General features: G+C 38.3%; 1 protein-coding gene across 1 annotated transcript in view; it reads left to right on the top strand.

The window, feature by feature from the left end:
* The window catches only part of AK9 (adenylate kinase 9), a 178,436-nt gene that overhangs the window by 121,620 nt on the left and 36,801 nt on the right, over positions 1 to 20,015 (top strand). The window contains 5 exon segments of the mRNA XM_053590600.1: positions 5,260 to 5,461; positions 8,516 to 8,776; positions 11,516 to 11,640; positions 14,713 to 14,932; positions 19,825 to 19,890. Of these exon segments, the coding sequence (XP_053446575.1) occupies positions 5,260 to 5,461; positions 8,516 to 8,776; positions 11,516 to 11,640; positions 14,713 to 14,932; positions 19,825 to 19,890 (874 nt within the window).

The following is a 20,015-nucleotide window of genomic DNA, read 5'->3' as shown; positions in this document are numbered from 1 at the left end:
GGGTGACAAAGTGAGATGCTGTCTCAAAAAAAATACACCCTAACTTATTGTTGATTATAGTTACTTCGTTGTGCTATCAAATATTACTCATTCTATCTAATTAACTATATTTTGGCTATCCCCACTTTATCCCCTGCTCCTCACTACCCTTCCAGCCTCTGGTAAACATCATTCTACTCTCTGTCTCCATGAGATCAATTGTTTTTAGTATTTGTTCTCACATATGAGTGAGAACATGTGAGATGTGTCTTTCCATGCTTGGCTTCTTCCACTTAACATGATGTTTTCCAATTCTATCCATGGTGTGCAAACAGCAGGATTTCATTTTTTGTGGTTCTATAATATTGCCTGGTGTATATGTACCACAATTTCTTTATTCATTTGTCCATTGATGGGCACTTAGATTGATCCTACATCTTAGCTATTTGAAAAAACATGGGAGTACAGATCTCTTTTCAATAAACCAATCTCCCTATGAATAGATACCCACCAGTGAGGTTGCTGGATCATACAGTAGTTCTATTTTTAGTTTGTTGAGGAACCTCCATACTGTTGTCTATGGTGGTTACACTAATTTAAAGTCCCACCAACAGTGTACAAGGGTTCCCCTGTCTTCACATCCTCACCAGTATTTGTTATTTCTTGTCTTTCTGATAACAGCCATTTTAACAGGGTTGAGATGATATCTCATTGCAGTTTTGATTTGCATTTCTCCGATGACTAATGACGTTGAGTATTTTTTCATATACCTGTTGGTCATTTGTACGTTATCTTTTGAGAAATGTCTATTTAGATCCTTCACCAGAATTTTGATAACCATTCTCACTTGGGAGCTGCCCAGTTCAGGCATCTATCAGTAATAAAAAAGGATAGTTCCTGTTCTTTGATTCTTTGGTTCTTGATCACTCTCTGATTCTTTGAATTTGGGGCTTTATAAATAAAAAATAATTTATTAAGTTAGATAAACATAGACGTACAATTAATTTACTTTTGCTTAACTTAAATCCAAATGTATGCATATCAAACTACAAATGACATGCAAGGTGATTCTGAAAAAGCAAAGCAATTGGTGACTTTTAGTCAAAGGGGCTAAAAGACGTTGGGTTTTGTACCACTTATATTCAGGTTCTCTTCTTTTATCATCTTTCTTTTTTCATGTGTGCTCTTCTTCTCTGTCCCACTCTGGCCTGCAATAGAATCGTCTCTTTCTTGTATCTGGAGACAATTCTCAAGCTGGCTACAATAGTCAAAAATTATATTTTTAAGTATGTTCTTCATTAATAATAGTGAAAAACTTCATGATTCACAGGACATTGGGTAGGATATTAACAAAAGTCTAACTTCAGAAATTGGGAACGACTAGACCTAGAATAAATACTGCTTTCCTCCAACCCAACATAAAAACAAGAGACAAAAGGATCAAACTTCTTCCAAATAATGTAACTATGCCCTAGAACAAAGTTCAAGAATATTTATGTGAATACAAAGTAAAATTCTCACATTTACTCAAAGATTACCAGCCCTGCAAACAGGCAGGAAAATAAGACTCATAATAAGGAGAAAAAGTTAATCATTTAACTGATCCAGAGCTGACAAAGATAGTCTTAGAATTAGCTTACAAGAAAATTAAAACAGTATTATCACTGTATTTTGTAAGTTCAAAAAGTTAATGGAGACAAAAGAAACACCTAAATGGAAGTTTCAGAATTTAAAAGTACAATATATGAAATGAAATATACATTGGATGGCATAATGGTAGTTTAGCCATTGCAAAAGAAAAAATTAATGGGGCGGCGCCTGTGGCTCAGTCGGTAAGGCGCCGGCCCCATATACCGAGGGTGGCGGGTTCAAACCCGACACCGGCCAAACTGCAACCAAAAAAATAGCCGGGCGTTGTGGCGGGCACCTGTAGTCCCAGCTACTCAGGAGGCTGAGGCAAGAGAATCGCTTAAGCCCAGGAGCTGGAGGTTGCTGTGAGCTGTGTGACGCCACGGCACTCTACCAAGGGCCATAAAGTGAGACTCTGTCTCTACAAAAAAAAAAAAAAAAAGAAAGAAAAAGAAAAAATTAATGAACTTGAAGAAATAATAATAGAAAGGATTCTAAATAAAACAACAGAGGTAAAAATCCTGGGGGAAAAATGAGGAAAGCATCAGTGATTTGTGGAAAATCTCCAAGCAGTCCATTGTACATATCAAGTGTCCTTTATCAAAATGCTTGGGACCAGAAGTGCTTCAAATATGGAATATTTGGGGATTGGAAACATTTTCAGAATAGATACCAGTTGAGTATCCCTAATCCAAAATCCAAAGTGTTCCAATGACCATTTTCTTTGAGAGTCAGGTCAGCACTCAAAAATTTCCAAATTTTGTAGTATAGTAGAACCTCCATGGTTGACCACCTCCCTACAATGTCCACCTCCTTAAGTTGACCTAATTTTCATAGACTTGACAGGCACTATATGCACTCAATGGAATACTCTATATATTGATCACCTCTGTAAGTTGTATCTTGAGCACTTGTACTGTGACACACAATATTAGTTTACCCTCTGTAATTTGACCAGTTGAATCCACTATACACCAAGGGGTAAAAGCTGTGGGCTTTGCCCCTTAGTGGTATATTTTTTCTTTAGTATAAGTTCTTTTTTCATGCTTTATTATTACCATGTGTTGGATTAGGCCTAACATCCTATTGTTTATCATGTGTTGCAGAAGATTTTCTCAGCATGAAGGACTGTTCTGAATTGTAGATATATCCTCCAATTATAGTGATACCTCTGTAAGTTGACCACCCAACAGACTGTAACAAACTGTGTCAATATACCAAGGTGGGCAACATAAGGAACTAGGCCTCCTGTATTGATACATACCTGTAGTGCATGTCCAGTCTATGAAAATTAGGACAACTTAAGGAAGTGGTCAATGTAGGGAGGTGGTCAACTATGGAGGTTCTACTGTACTGAAAAATTTTTCAGTTAATTAAGACATGATGGCCCAAAGGAAAGGACTAAAAGAGATGACATTGAAGGAAAAAACTGATCTTCTACATTTTCTGGAAAGCAGCAGCCAAAGAAAGACAGCAGAATATTTTGGTCTTAGCAAGACCGCAGTTACCATCTTTTACATCCAAAAATGTAAACATCCTTGAAGAGATAGTAAGGAAAGCAGAGCCCTACAGCAGAAAAGGAGGAAAACTTCCCTCAATGAAGTCAGGGAAGGTATATTAAATAGTTTAAACAAATGAGAGCAGTTAATGCCCAACGCTCTTGGCCAATGATCTAAGTAAGAAGTTGCTAAAAAAAAAATTCACACAGGAATTCGGGGTGGCAGATTTCCAAGCATCAAGTGGTTGTCTGGAGAAATTTAAACTGCCACACGAGATTGCTCAGAAAATCTTTGTCATGAATCCACTGAAGTTCCAGTGGAAGTTGTGGGAAGAGTTCATCAAAAAGTTCCTAAACTTTGCCAAAGGTTTCAAAGATGATGACATCTTTAACACTGATTGAGTGCTCTTTTACAAGGAGCCTAGTCATGAAAGGAGACAAATGTAACAGTGGAAAACTTTCCAAAGAATAGTTCACAGTTCTGCTTTGCACTAGCTCAACCAGAGAAAAACTAAAACCCTTGGTGATGGTAAAGCAAAGTCTCCTGCACCAAGAACCTGAAACTCAAAGACCTCCCCATCACTTGGAGATCAAACAAATGTGCATGGATTAGTGGTGCCCTATTTGAGGAGGGGGTAAGGTATACAGACCCAGAAATGAAGAGGAAGAAATGGTCTATTCTAGACAACTGTTATGGCCACCCAAAGTGAATCATTTCACAAACATGACTCTGAAATTTCTGCTTCCAAACATGACCTCAGAAATCCAACTTTTTGACCAAAGCATCATCAAAACTTTTAAAATGCACTACCAAGCCCAAAGCTCACCTTCTGAGTGGGTCATTACTAAAACACAAACCTGTAGTCCACCTATAGAAGCAACGTCATCTGCTGCATCAGTTAATACTCTGGATGCTGTCCTCTGGATCAGTTCAGTTTGGAATAAAGATCAGCCAGAAATGATACAAAAGTGTTTCAAGAAAGTTGGATTTGTCGCAACCCAAGGGCATAATGCTTTGGCCCCATCACTCAGTACATACCCGATGGCAGGATTCAAAGAAGTAGATTTTGAATGTTTTGTTGCAATGGATCATGAGGTGGCAACCTGTAATGAAACTGATCCAGAGTAATTTTCCAAGCAATATTGACCAAAGCACAAACCAGCATAAACAGCTGAAGAGGTGAAAGAAGCAAGTGAGAATGACCCAGAAATTGCAGAGACTCCAAAACAAGAGTGTCTTCTTTTCTCGGTTGATCTAGCTAGCCGTATATCAATTTTGTTTATCTTTTCAAAGAACCAACTTCATTTTTCATTGATCCTTTGGGTTTTGGTAGGTTGTTTGTTTGTTTTTTATCTACCTTTCATGTAGTTGTGCTCTTATCTTTCTTATTTCTTTTCATCTGCTAACTTCAGGATTGGTTTATTCTTATTTTTTCTTGTTTTTCTAGTTCCTTAATGTGTGATGTTAGGTTGTTAATTTGTGATTTCTCAACTTTTTTGATGTTTGGCATTTGACTCTCTTACCACTGCTTTACTGTATCCCACAGACTTTGATATGCTGTATTTTCATTTTCATTAGTTTCAAAATTGTTTTTGATTTCCATCTTTATTTTTTCATTGACCCAATTCAAAAGCATATCATTTTTATATCCACTTGGCTAGAAACAAAGCAAATCCTGAGGCTTCCTTCCCTCCCTTTTTGGTCACCCGTTCAAGCCGTTTTGAGAGTTTAACACTGGGCTATGCCCTGCATCTCCCGTTTAATTTTCAATGGGTAAGAAGCTGTGACCCTGATTCAGCTTTTAGTTCTTAGGATTAATTTCAGTTCAGAAAGTAACCTCCCAATGATTCTGAACCGCACATCCTGGAGTTTTTCATTACACCTGTGTCTGTAGAGGGCTGGGGACACCTTCATTCATTCTTAGTGCTGCTTTACTTTGGTTATGATTAAAGTTGGATATAAGAAGCTGATTTTTTTAATTAATTAAAATGGTATAAGGACTGGCCTTTTGTAGATTGCCTTAAAGTTGTATTGTTATACATCAAATGTTATTCAAGATACACTTTTAAAAATTTTCTTTTTAGTATTATATCAAAATGCTTATTCATAACACTGTCTAAAACTTTGAATAATATTTCTAGAATGAAGACAGAATTAAAGAGAAAAGGAGGCATTTGGGAGATACAAAGCACTTTTGTCCAGTGGTTCTCAAGGAAAACTTCATCCTACAACCAGGCAGCACGGATGATGCAGTTAAATATCGAGAAAAGATCTACTATTTTTCAAGTCCAGAAGCTAAAGATAAATTTTTGGATCATCCCGAGGACTACGTGGCTCATGGAGAACCATTGAAGGTAAAAAAGTGTTCCTGTCCTAAGTACTTTTGATTTCTCCTGAGTACTTTTTTAAGGACAGATTAGCGAAATCTCCAAGCTGATATGACAATATAATGAAAATGTCTAGATCCAAAGAACAACATTTTGGAATCTAACATAAAATAACTATCTAGTTTGACTTCTACAGTAATGACTTGTGTCAAGCCAATACTTAATATCTGTCTTTTTTAACTGAAATAAAAACCTGTAGCTGGATTTACTGCTTACTATATTGAGGGCTAGCCATGGTAGTCTCTTGGAGCACAGATGACCTTTTAGAGAATTTTTCATGGTTAGCCTGTGGTAACCATGATTATACTCTCTAACTCCATGAGATGACTTTTTAGTTCCAACTTAGAGTGACAACATGCAACATTTTTCTTTCCGTGCCTGGTTTATTTGGTATTGATGGACTTTCCGTGCCTGGTTTATTTCACTTAACATTATGACCTCCAATTCCATTTATGTTGCTACCAATTATGGGATTTCATTCTTATCTATGACTGAATAATATTACATTGTGTGTATATCTTACATTTTATCTATCTATTCATCCATTGATAGGCATTTAGGTAGATTACATGTCTTGGCTATTATGATGTAGTGCTACAACAAACAGAAGTGCAAATATCTTTGATATGCTGATTTCCTTTCTTTTAGATACATCCCTAGCAGTGGAAAGGCTGGATCATATGGTGTTCTGTTTTTAGTTTTTTAAGGAAACTACTATACTTTGTTTTATAATGGCCGTACTACTTTACATTCCCATCAAGTTTATGAGCATTTTTCTTTCTCCACATCCTTACCAGCAAGGGGTTTTAAGCTTTTGTTTTGTTTTGTTTTGTTTTTTGTTTGTTTGTCTTTTTGACAATAGCTATTCTAACTGGGATGAGATGATAATCTCATTGTGGTTTTGATTTGCATTTCTCTGATGATTAGTGATGTTGAACATTTTTTCAGATCTGCATTAGCCATTTACATATCTTCTTTTAAGAAATGTAAGTTCAGGTCCTTTTCCCATTTTTACCTGGATTATTGTGCTTTTTGCTATTGAATTGCTTGCATTCCTTATATATTCTAGTTATTAATCCCTTGTGGATGGATAGATAGATCATAAATATTTTCTCCTATTCTATAGATTGTCTCTTCACTTTGGTCATCATCTCCTTTGGTGTGCAGAAAATTTTTAGCTTGATACAATCCCACTGTTCCATTTTTGCTTTTGTTGCCTGTGCTTTTGAGGTCTTACTTACTCAAAAAGAACCTTCATCTAAACCAATGTCCTATTGTATTTTCCTTATGTTTTCTTCTAGTAGTTTCATAGTTTCAGGTCCTACATTTAAATTTTTAATCTATTTTGAATTGATTTTTTATGATTGGTATAAAATGGGGATCTAGTTTCATTATTCTGCATATTCTTCTAGTTTACCCAGCACCATTTATTAAAGAGACTGTCCTTTCTTTAATGTATATTCTTGGCACTTTTTGTCAAAAATGAGTTGATTGTGTGTGTTTTTCCTGAATTATTTTATCACTATCCCTTAATTCTCTGGGATGAGATTACTGGGTCAAGTAAATCATAACATATTGTCTTATTACTTTAGATAATACCACTGATAACACCAGTGCCTTCTTAAGCTGAACAAATAGAACATGATTTAAATGCTTCTGGATAATTTGGGCCATTTTGATGAACCTCAACTTTTATAATAGTTCCCACAGGGATATTGGTGCCTTCACTAAGAAGCCCCAATCTATTGGTGTGGGGGGTCACTTAAAGACTGTGGCCATTTGTCTTGTTTTCTTGTTGCTTCCAACTGTCATTTTCTCTCACTCTGGTTTGCGATTAGTGATCTACGGCCTTCTTTTATACAAATCTATGTAGATAAAATCCTAAAATCCTGATGGTGCTTCCATACTTCTGCAAAGCTCAGTATTTCAGGAACATTTCCCTTTGCTTCCCAGCTATCTTAATACCCTCTGAGTGACTGACAGCTTTAATTGTCAGAGGTTTCACTGCTGGATGAGCAATTTTTTTTTATTTTTTTTTGAGGCAGAGTCCCACTTTGTCACCCTCAGTAGGGTGTTGTGGCATCATAGCTCACAGCAACCTCAAACTCTCGGGCTTAAGCAATTCTTTTGCCTCAGCCTCCCAAGTAGCTGAGACTATAGGCACCCGTCACAATGCCCAGCTATTTTTATGTTGTGGGTGCACTTGTTTAACTGGCCCGGGCCGGGTTTGAACCCTCCACCCTCAGTGTATGTGGCTGGTGCCATAAGCACTGTGCTACCAGCACCGAGCCATGTGGATGAACAGTTTTATCACTGAGGGAGTTAAAATGTGATCCAAACATATGTGAGACTGCAGCTACATAATCGCATACAATTCTACTTTTTCCCTTCCTCTTGCAAAATCTCCAGCCTCTTGGAGGCTTCTACTACCCCGATGTATCCCCAACCCTCCCTCCTGATAGCTGTCACCTACCACTTTCATAGTACTTCCTCACATTCACAGAAGACTTAGCTCCTGCTTCCTCCCAACTCTCACCATGGACCTTGACAACCTCAGCATCCAAAGGTTGAGCCACACAACTGTAGGTTCTCTGGCTTCAGGCTTCTCATCTCTGGTCTAGAGATTATGGAAATAAATGGAGAAGACTCTATAGAGGTTTGTTAGTAACGGGCTTCTTGTTTGGTGGAGAGCTTTTTTATCATGCTAAGACAGTGTCTTTCCATTCTTTATTATCTAAAACTTTTTTTAAAAAACAAAGGTAATTAAATTGAATTTTATTAAATGCCTTTTGGCATAGGATGTGAAAGTATTCTATCGTTAGGGAGGCTCCCTGAGGACCACTGTTGATGCAATGAATTATGTTAATGGAAATCCGAATGTCTGAACATCCTTGAGTTCATGAGGTGATAATTCCTACCTTGGGAGAGCAATGAATAAGCCTTACATTTTTCAAACTACTCAAAACTTCCTTTTCTTGACTCTGCCTCTGTCCCACCCCTCCCTTCCTATCCCTGTGGCAGGCTCCTCCATTAAGAATATGCCTTCTTGGCCCTCATGGCTCTGGCAAAACTACATGTGGAAGACAGTTGGCAGAAAAGCTGGAAATCTTTCACATTCAGTTTGAAGAAGCTCTTCAAGAGAAATTAATGCTCAAAACTGAAAAGAGAATTGGACCTGAGTTTGATGAAGAGTCCGAGGAAGAACTCGAAGCAAAGCAAGAACTTGAAGAGCTTGCAATTCAGACCAATGTCAAAATCGAGGAAGACAACACCAAAAAGCCGGTAGTAGTATCAATCTCTCTCTAGAAAGCTGCACTTAACTGGTATGACTTTGCAGAAGTAGAATAGAGGAGGGCATGTATGAAACTTTATGAAGTTTCTAAGAAGAGAAAAAAAATAAACATCATTTAAAGAGTCATCCTCCTCGTATGTTAAACACAGATCCTCCTGCTCATCTAGAATATAAGATACTGAGTTTTACATAACTCCAATAAAAATCAGAAGAGCTTACCCTGAAAAGACGGACTGTCATATAGCATTTACTGGGGACTATGTTATATGATATGCCCGAGCTCGACAATAAGGTTTTCCAAACCACTGTGTTTTCTATTTTCTATCCAATATCATAAAAATCTTCTCTAGCTCCAATGGAGATCTCAAAATATTCATTTCTAATGATACCTAACCAGAAAGTTTTTATTTATCTTTTAGATGGCTTCTGCCCAGAGTTGTAAAATATAGTTCTTAATTCCAATTCACACCTTAACTGATATAGCTGGACCATTTATTCTCAAATGATCTCTGTAAGATGGGCCCAGGTATGAGCAGGGTTAGAAACACATGGTGTCCTAACAGGTAATGGGACAACTCCTCAAACGTATTCTTTAAATATTTTTTACCTATATTTAGTAGTGTCAGTAGAAACCCATATTCTATTAATTCAAAATGTGCATACATCTAGGAGTTTTTATTTAACAGGTCTGGATTTTAAAATGCTGCAAAGATTGTCTGCTTGTCTATAGTTTTCGTTTGACTTTCTTTTGCCAATCATTGGACTTCTCAGAAGGCATATTAAGGGATTTTATTTGTAGATAATAAACTTAATCCTGGTAAGCAGCAGTTTGCCAGACCTTACTTATTCAGTTTCAGAATTTTGAAAAACAAAAGTACTCAAACAAAAATAGTTTCATTCTGATTAAGAACTGTTGTTTTACTATCAAATCTAGGTGAGCCTTCTTTAGAGAAGGTTGACCTGAGTTAATAATCACACTGCTTTCTATTTGTTATTATGGGGCTAGAAACCCCATAATAGGTTGAGTTTCAGAGGGCTGCTTGGCTGGCCCATCCCCTAATCAGGATCTAGGTTGGACAGATAATACTGTATAATTGTAAGAAAGACTGGGTGGCGCCTGTGGCTCAGTGAGCAGGGCGCCAGCCCCATATACCGAGGGTGGCGGGTTCAAGCCCGGCCCCGGCCAAACTGCAACAAAAAAATAGCCAGGCGTTGCGGTGGGCGCCTGTAGTCCCAGCTACTCGGGAGGCTGAGGCAGGAGAATCGCCTAGGCCCAGGAGTTGGAGGTTGCTGTGAGCCGTGTGACGCCACGGCACTCTACCGAGGGCCATAAAGTGAAACTCTGTCTCTACAAAAAAAAAAAAAAAAAAAGACAACACGCCGGGCACAGTGGCTTATTCCTATAATCCTAGCACTGTCACAGGCTGAGGTGGGAGGCTAGTTTGAGTTCATGAGTTTAAGACTAACTTGAGCAAGACTCTTCTCTACAAAAGTTAGAAAAATACTGAATTTTACGTAACTCCAATAAATAAAAATCAAGATGTAGTGGTGTGTGTCTACAGACCCAGCTATTTATGAGGCTGCAGCAGGAGGATTACTTGAGCCCAGGAATTGTAGGCTAGGCTGATGCTGCAGCACTTCAGCGTAGGCAACAAAGCAAGACTCTGTCTCCAAAGGAAAAAAAAAAAAAGATAGGTAACAAAAATCAGTTAAGCCACGTAAGTGTGTAAGATAAATTGAACAAACTTTTAGTTGAAAAGTAATAAAATAAGATCCTGAGGCCATGTATGAATCAATCATCTTATCTCTAATAACTCCCCTTAGCTATAATAAATGGTATTTACTATTTAGAACCATATTAAATATTGGTCTAAAGAAAAGAGCTCAAATTTTAAAATGCTCAACAAGCAACAGTATAAAAGCTGACCTCAGAGGCTGGGCACGGTGGCTCATGCCTGTAATTCTAGCACTCTGGGAGGCCAAAGCCAGGTGGATTGCTTGAGCTTACAAGTTCAAGACCAGCCTGAGCAAAAGTGAGACCCTGTCTCTACTAAAATAGAAAAAACTGAGGCAAGAGGATCACTTGAGCCCAAGAGTTGGAGGTTTCTGTGAGCTATGATGCCACTGCACTCTACCCAGGGCAACAGCTTGAAATTCTATCTCAAAAAAATAAATAAATTAAATAAAATAAAATAATAACTGACCCCAGTAAACAAAACAGGTCTCATCCTAACCAACTATGTAATACTATGTGATATAGTATTATGTTAATTGTTTTAATATTGGTATTAATATATTAATACATAATATTTGTACATATTTATGGGGTACGTGTGATATATTGTGACATGTTTAGAGTGTGTAATGATCAAATCAGGATATTTAGGGTATCCGTCACCCTGAGCATTTATCATTTCTCTATGTTGGGAACATTTCAAGTCCTCTCTTCTACCTATTTGAAATAAACAATACATTATTGTTATTATAGTCACCCTGCTGTGCTAGGGAACATTAGAACTTATTCCTTCTACCTACCTGTATGTTTGTACCCGTTATCCTAACTCTTTTCATCTCTACACACACACACACACACACACACTCTTCCCAGCTTCTAGTAATTATCATTCTTCTCTCTACTTCATCCTTTTAGCTCCTACATACAAGTAAGAACATGCAATTACTAATATAGTGCTTTAAAACTTATTTTATTTTCTGGTTTTTGTTTTTAGCTTCCAGACATACAACTTACAGAAGAAGAAGAAGCAATCAAAATAAGTCTGATAGAAAACGAGCCATTGCCTCCTGAAGTTCTTGATGTGATTCTTTCTGAGTGGTGGCTTAAGGAGCCAATACGGTATCTTAATTCATATAGAATTATATATTTACTTGCTTTTATTTGTTTTATTCTTAAAAGTTAATAATGTAGTCCAACATATATTTAAGCATTTTTCTCCTTTATATTGATGTAAACTGGTGATTCTCACTTCACATACACTGCGGAGTTTTTTAAAATCCTGATGCTAGGACTCCATCCCAAAATAATTGAATCAGAATCTCTAGAAATGTAAAACAGGGACCCAGGCATTGGTATTTTTGAGAAACCCCACCCCCAGGTGATTCTAAAGTGCAGTTGTGGTCATAAAATTGATTCTAAGCCCACGTATTCTAACTCTTTTTACCTGTGATCTTTTAACAACTACGTTTAAGACTAATTAATACAGCGGTTCTCAACCTATAGGTCGTGACCCACAGGAACTGTACTAAATAAGGCTTGCCTCAGTAGGAAGGTTGAGAACCAATTTATTAATAGCTGTCCATAGTGTTATCCCTTTACCAAATTTGAGGAACAATACTGACCCCAGAAAGGACAAATTTAAGGATCTCTAGGTCACCAGATTTTAAAACTTTGTCATCTTTTCCTAACTAGAATATCTTGTCTTGATAGCCACTGAAAAGATGATATTTGCCATACCGACTGTAGCACACACACACATCTGGAACTTACTGTGTACTGGGCACTGTTTGACTGTGTTTTATTCATATCAACTTATTTAATCCTTAAAACAACCCTATGAGACAAAAAAATTTAATTTTCATTTTAGAGAGTCACAAAGAAGTTAAATAACTGGCTAGTTCAGTGTTCCTCTTAAGTCTCTGGGCAACCTTATTCCCTGATCTAAAGGAGTGAGTGGGATTATTAATTACAAATTTTATGTTTAATTTCTTGTTCCCTAAATTAGATCAATAGCTGTAGGAAGTTTAGGTAGGTTACCTACACCTAGATAGTCACGGGTTGTTCATTAATTTAGCTCCTGACCTCACACTGTATATTAAAACCCTGGGCAGGTAGATAGATGGATATAGATTCAGGTATGTAGCTATGTAGATAGATATGAATTGACAAAGTCAAAGTAAAAAGCGAGATTATAAAAGTCTAAAAAAAATAGCTGAATATTATGCAACACCATTAAAATTTACTATAATGAGGAATTTGTCATCACATGAGAAATGCTTTTGTTAAGTTAAAAAAGAAGATGCATGTGGTGGGCGCCTGTAGTCCCAGCTACTCGGGAGGCTGAGGCAAGAGAATCGCTGAAGCCCAGGAGTTGGAGGTTGCTGTGAGCTGTGTGATGCCACGGCACTCTACCGAGGGCTATAAAGTGAGACTCTGTCTCTACAAAAAAAAAAAAAAAGAAGAAGAAGAAGATGCAAAACTGTAGATAGAGAGATGAACTCATGAAGAACCAACTGGAAAGAAATAAAATGTCAGTAACCTCTGAGATAGGAGATTATGGATAATTTTGCCTTTTTCATGCTTTTCTCTATTTTTCAATTTTTCTACAGGGAAATTTCTTGCTTTTATAATCAGGGGGAAGAATCAACACATTTTAAAAATTGCCATCGTCCTGAGGAGCTGTAGTAAGGGCTTGCACCGAGGGGTAGTGGCAGAAATGGAAGTGGAGTACAGAGGAAGGCTAGCCAGGCCTCAGCTATTCTATGTGGAAAGCAAGAGGGAGCTGAGGGCAGGTCCAAAGGCCGCCGGAATTTGGGTCCAAAGGGAGAGCAGTTTGGAAGGGCAGCAGTGAGTAGGAGAAACGGTGCACCTTTTTGAAAATTCTGAAGAGAGGTTAAATGCAGAGATATGGCTTTGGAAGTCATTGACAAAGAAGTGACAGCTGGAGTAGTAGGGATGAAATTGCACCTCTCAGAAGAGACTAGATTGAAGACATCTCTAAAAAAAAAAAAAGACACATATACTATGGCCAGTATATGGAAATCTGCCCTCTTCATAAGAAAGGAAAAGTTAGTATTTTTGAATTAACATCTTTGAAGGCTGAGACTTTAAATGTGCATGAAAGTCCTCTTTGTATTAAGAAGAAAACATCTGTTTAAATATAAACATTTAAAATAAACCAAATTTCAGATAAGCAGGATAACCAGACTTAGAAGAAACCCATGTTGACTCTCTCGATTAAACAAAGCCCAGTTGTTTTATAAGTGCTCCCTAATGAAAAAGTATTAACATTCCAGTTATTTTCATGATCCTTAAAGTTTCATCATACTTGGGCAAGTCTGACAATCTCATTTAAATATAATCATCTTACACATAGGAGCCATTAATAATTGCCATCAGTTACAAAAGACATCCAGGGAAGAAGGTATGAATTGTCTCATGAAAGGAAGCATCATTAGAAAAAAAAGTGCTCAAGGTAAAGGCTCCTGCTAAAAATGGGCCAGCCAGGGTGCTCTTTACATAAAGGGTGACACATCCATTCGGCTGGGCTCTGCTCCTAAGCAAGCTCCGCCTAATAGATACAAGAGAACTTATTTTCTCTTTTCCTATGATCTTTTCATAACTTTCTGTAAACTTCTAATTAATATAAATTGTCTATTAACTGACTATAATTTTATATTATAGATATACATAAAAAATAGTATAACTTTAATCCAATTTGATATATTTGGGAGAAGAAATACCATGTATACAACTAGAAATATTTATGTAAATAAAAGATATACTGTGGGGCGGCGCCTGTGGCTCAGTGAGTAGGGCGCCGGCCCCATATGCCGAGGGTGGCGGGTTCAAACCCAGCCCCGGCCAAACTGCAACAAAAAAATAGCCGGGCGTTGTGGCAGGCGCCTGTAGTCCCAGCTGCTCGGGAGGCTGAGGCAAGAGAATCGCGTAAACCCAAGAGTTAGAGGTTGCTGTGAGCTGTGTGACGCCACGGCACTCTACCCGAGGGCAGTACAGTGAGACTCTGTCTCTACAAAAAAAAAAAAAAAAAAAAAAGATATACTGTGAATTTTTAAACTATTAATTTCATATCTTACATAAAATTGAGATTCACCAATATGAGTCTTACTTTTAAATTTGTATTTATAATATAATATTTTAAGCAATTAAATTACAAAAATTTCCACTTAGCTCCACAGGTTTTATACTAGATGGTTTCCCACGATTTCCCGATGAGGCCCAGTTTCTAGGGGAGCGTGGATTTTTCCCAGATGCTGCCGTTGTTATACAAGTTGATGATCAAGATATTTTTGATCGTCTCCTCCCTTCCAAACTTGAAAAGTGGAAACTGAAACAAAAGAAGAAATCAGAAAGGAAAAAACTCATCAAGGACATGAAGGCAAAAATCAAGGTATGCGTCCAGGGAATTTGCATGGGAGTAAATCAGTCCAGCAAGAATTTAAATTATAAAGTGGTCCCCACAGAAGTGGAGTTTTCTAATTTTAGTACCACAGTGAGTATGAAAGCGTTTTTTCAGTAAATGCACAGCATTACAACTGTTTATAAAGAGTTAACAATTAGTTGAGGCTTTTGTGATTATCAATGTGTTAATGCTTCTCTCTTTAAGGCGAATCATAGACAGGAGTAGTGCCAAGGCTTCCCTCTCCCAGACCCAAAGGCAAAGTGGAAGAAGCAATAAACGGAGCTCTGAGACACAGAGAAATGTCCCAGACGAGTCAGTGCCCTTTCTCACTAGCCCCCGAAGGATGACACCCTCCTTTAAGCCGGTGTGAGTTTGGAGCAAAACCAGCTCCCATGTTAGCTTAGAACTTCATTTCTAAAAATACATGCTGGGGAATAGTCCATAAAATGTTCAAAAATGTCACAGGGAACCCGGCAGTTCCACTCTGGAGAATCTATCAAACAGAAATGAAAACGTGTGTCCACATACAAACTTGCAGGTGAACATTGGTAACAGCATTTTCACACATGGTAATCGCCAAAAAGTGGAGACAGACAACCCAGATGGATAAACAAAAGGTGGTTTACCCTTATAATTGAAAACTACTCTGCATTAAAAAGGAAGGACCTGTAGACACACCCTACCAAAGGGAGAAAAAATCAAAATCATTACCCTGAGTGACAGAAGCCAGGCAAACAAGGGGCTCAGACTGTACAACTCCATTACATGCCCCAGAAAGGCAAATCTATAGGTCTGTGCTGGCTGAGACTTTTGAATCTGGAGCTGGAAAATCCAAGCTGGGACGTGAGAGCGTGTTAAAATATTTGGAAGGCTTTCATACTGAAGAGGACGTGTAGTTATTCCACACGGCCACAAGAGAAAGAACAGCCATTGGTAGGAAGAAGGGACAGGGAAATGCATTTCCTTGTGAAGAACCAAGATTGAAAGCAGGTTCTCTGCTTTCAATCAATTGAAAGCAGATTCAGCATACCCTGAACAGGCATTTGGCAGGAGAAGAATGGAAAAAAGCCTAAGTGTCAGAGAGCCAACCTGTTAATTCTGGTGCTGGCATACTAAGACTTGAATTATTTAGTAACCTGACAATTCAATCCTCTTAAAATGATAAACAGCCAAAATATTAAAACCAAGCAGTTTCTCTTTCACTGCTCAGACACAGTTGTCGAATTATTTTCATCTTGGCATTAGCCAGAGGAAATCTTTCAAGGGCACTGCACATCCATTTCTCTCCCCTACTCACATTATAGTTGCATTTCTCAGTCCAGCCCTATTCCATGAAATCAAGGCAAGCAGAGTTCTTAGCCATCCAAGGGCTATGGAAACAAGGAGAGAGATGTGGGAATGTTACCAGCCACTGTTAATGTGACACCTGTCAAGGACCCAAGCCACTCCGTGCACTCAGCGAAGTGCTACCTGGCTATAAATTTAGTCGAAAGTACATTGAAGAAATAATCACCCTGAAAGCAAGAGATTTTTTGACTTTGTAATTTGTAAAGGGAGGAATTGTTTGATGTATATCATGCTAATTGACAACACTGTGGATGTATGTTTATTCAGTGAAGGTATAAAAATAAGGAGAAATAAGACAGCAGAACAGGCCTTTGGGGAGATATCCTCCCTGTTCTCTGGAATTGTTGGCTTTTCTGTAAATAAAAGTGAAACTGTTGATCTCTCATCTGCTTCTTTGTTGATTGGCTTGGGTGACAGGCAGGCAGACTCCTTAGTCTAGCAATAGAAGATACCCGGCTTTGCACTATTTTTGTTTTTTTTTTTTTTTTTTTTTGTAGAGACAGAGTTTCACTGTACTGCCCTCGGGTAGAGTGCCGTGGCCTCACACAGCTCACAGCAACCTCCAACTCCTGGGCTTAAGCGATTCTCTTGCCTCAGCCTCCCAAATAGCTGGGACTACAGGCGCCCACCACAACGCCCGGCTATTTTTTTGTTGCAGTTTGGCCGGGGCTGGGTTTGAACCCTCCACCCTTGGCATATGGGGCGGGCGCCCTACTCACTGAGCCACAGGCGCCGCTCCATTTTTGATGACATTCTTCCTTTTCCTGCTGCCTGTTTTTCTGAAGAAAATAGACCAAACTGTCTGCCAAGCAAAAGATTCTGTAAGCATAAGAATGGGGAAAAAAAGAATCAAAAAAGAGGACACGCCTCACTATAGACCTGGACTGTGTAACCTCGCACTGCCATAGAACTCGTGATGCTGGATGTGTCCCAGATCAGTACAGTCCAGTCCAGGAGCCACTGACCTCATGTGGCTATGGAAATGTGTTTAGTGTGGCTGAGAAATGAAATGCCTCATTTTATTTCATTTTAATTAATTTTCATATAAATAGCCCAGCAGCTAGTGGCTGCCATACTGGACGCCGCATCTGTAGGGCAAGGAAGCCCCATCATAGACGTCACATGTTCTGAGAATTTTAGAGACCCACAATAGGAAAACAGCAGGTTCCTGGAGCTAGTTCATAAGCTCATGCATTTTTTCCTTCCTTTTCAGACCACTAACTCTACCCGGGGTCAGATCTTTCTCAGCTCACACCAGTAGTCCTAGTGACCTCCTAATTATCCCTGCTTGTTCCATCTCTGTGCCCTCCAGGCCATCCTTCCAGCTACCTCTGACTAATTTTTCTAAACCTCTATTTTGATTAAGCCAAGAGACCCTATTAAAGTCTGAACTCCTGATCTTGTTCCAAACCCTGTTTCTAACTTTATTTTTCAGATGAAACAAATACAAATCCTTGTCTGCAGTAGCCACCACACCACATGCTTTTGCAATCCCTTATCTGGGAGCTTCTAAAACTGTCCTTATGCTAGCTGTGTGACAGTATGTGAGTTAAACCCTCTGGATTTCTATTAACTCACCCAAAGAGCGGGTATGTCTGCCTTGCTCTGCAGATATGTTTGAACAGAAAATGAAAGAATATATACTACAGTGCTCAGGCAGTGCTGGCATCTGGCAGATACTCAGTGATTAATTAAACCTCACTGACTACTTCTTTTAGTGAAAGAGTAGAAGAAAAGTAGACTCAGGATATGCCTGAGTGTTACTGCGTATATTTCGCATTATTGTAGTATATAAAGTGGGCTTTATGCATTATAAAAACACAAAGGAGACTGTTTTCACAACTCCACATTTTAAAACCTGTCATAAAACTATGTTTTTAAAAAGGGAATACTAGGTGTTTTTGTAAATTCTCACTCTTAAGGAACTAAAGAATTTCTTTGGGGGCTTATAAATTCAATGGATTTGAGTCAATTTAGTTTTATAATTATGTCTACAAATATTTCTTGAGAGCCTATAAGGGGTAAGTCCTCAGAAATATGTATTCAACAGTTAGCAAATGAAAGCACCAAGGTCCTGCTGGCCTAGCCCAGAGACTCAGATCATGTCATCGGGCACCCTTCTTTCCTTCCAATATTCAAAGGCACTCCAGTTTGCAGAGTGCTGAGCGAACAAGGCCCAAAACCCAAGGGGGGCTGATTAGTTTTCATGCCAACCTTGGAGAAATAGCAAAGAACCCATTGTATTAGATGTAGAACACTACTGTCATTCTTTTCCTAGGGATGAACCAGCAAGGGACAGAGTGAAAAGTAAACTCTTACATTAAGTTATTTTTAAAGAAATAACCTATGAGGCTTGTAGAGGCAAGCAGCTTCACATGCTAAAAGGTAGCAAGGAAGTGCCTCCCTGATCAAAAACATCAAGGGTCTTTTACTGAACCAAGAAAAATCAGTATGTGGAAGACATATGGAACAGGCAATGTTAATTATAGATAGAAAGAAACAAAGAAGTTTTGCAACTTCACCAAATTGAAGAAACAATGGAAAGAAAGAAGAGATTACCATAAGATTATAAAGTAAAAAGGAAACTGTTAGGATGCCTCAGGGGCAAACTTGAACTTCCCTATTCTATGCTGCTAATCTATATCTTAACCCTTAAGCAGTTTCAAGCTTTGCTTTTCCAGCAGATGACTTACAGATCTACGTCTAAACTGCTGAACATTCCTGACCCCACTGGCAGTGTCCCATATGTACTGTGTTTATACCAGGCCAGGGTGGAAGAATCTGGGCTGTTATTAGCAGATCCTCAGAAAAGTCCACCTGCACTAAACTCTAACCCAGAGAGGACCCTAGGAAGACTGGAGGACCTGTCTACACGCCATGTCTGAGACTCTATCCCAAGCACATGTGCTTTCCTCACATGGACATGTGTATGTTTAGGTTTGCTAGGCAATTATATTTAGCAGTATGATAAAAGAGTACTATTTTCAACAAATTACCTCCAGGTGTTTACCTATTTCCTAAACAAACAAACAAATGACTAATACATTTTGAAAAGGAGTTATAAAGTTTGTGAAAAGTGTGACTGACACCAAGTGCTGTTTATCACACTAGAGCAGTATTTTTCAATCTTTTTTATCTCATGGCACACTTGAACCTATAGTTAAACTCCTACAGCACACTTAAATTATGCTGATCAAAAAAAAAGCATTAAAAAAGTATATACTTATGATGCCTGAACTTCTTTTGAAAATAATTCAATTAATGATCTTTAAAAATTTTTGCGGCACACCTAAGATCCATCCTCTCACTGCACCCCCATGTGCCACGGCACACTGGTTGAAAATCATTGTACTAGAGAAAAATAGCTGATCAAGAGACTGCAAGTGACAGAATCACGGTCATCACATCATTTACTGTAAAGCTTGCTGTCCTTCCTCTGAAATGTTGTTTCCACTTTAGAGAAAAATGCAATAATATGTAGAAAGTGTTAGTCATTCTCCATTAAAAATTTTAAATGTCTCTTTCTTTAACAGGAAGATATGATTTCCAAAAGAAGGGCTGAACTTGTGTTAGAGAGAGACAAAAAAAGGAAAGGGGAGGTGAGTCCGTAAACCTTTTCTTGAAAAGCATTATATGTACTTATGTATGTATATAATGATCTCTAAAGTGTAAAATAAAAAGATGCATTTAGGGGAAGGGAGGGGGGAGATTTTGTTGGAGGGAG

This window comes from Nycticebus coucang, chromosome 5, assembly GCF_027406575.1.
Source record: "Nycticebus coucang isolate mNycCou1 chromosome 5, mNycCou1.pri, whole genome shotgun sequence".
Taxonomy (NCBI): domain Eukaryota; kingdom Metazoa; phylum Chordata; class Mammalia; order Primates; family Lorisidae; genus Nycticebus; species Nycticebus coucang.
The sequence above is the reverse complement of the archived record's forward strand: the minus strand, read 5'-3'. Positions and strand labels throughout refer to the sequence as shown.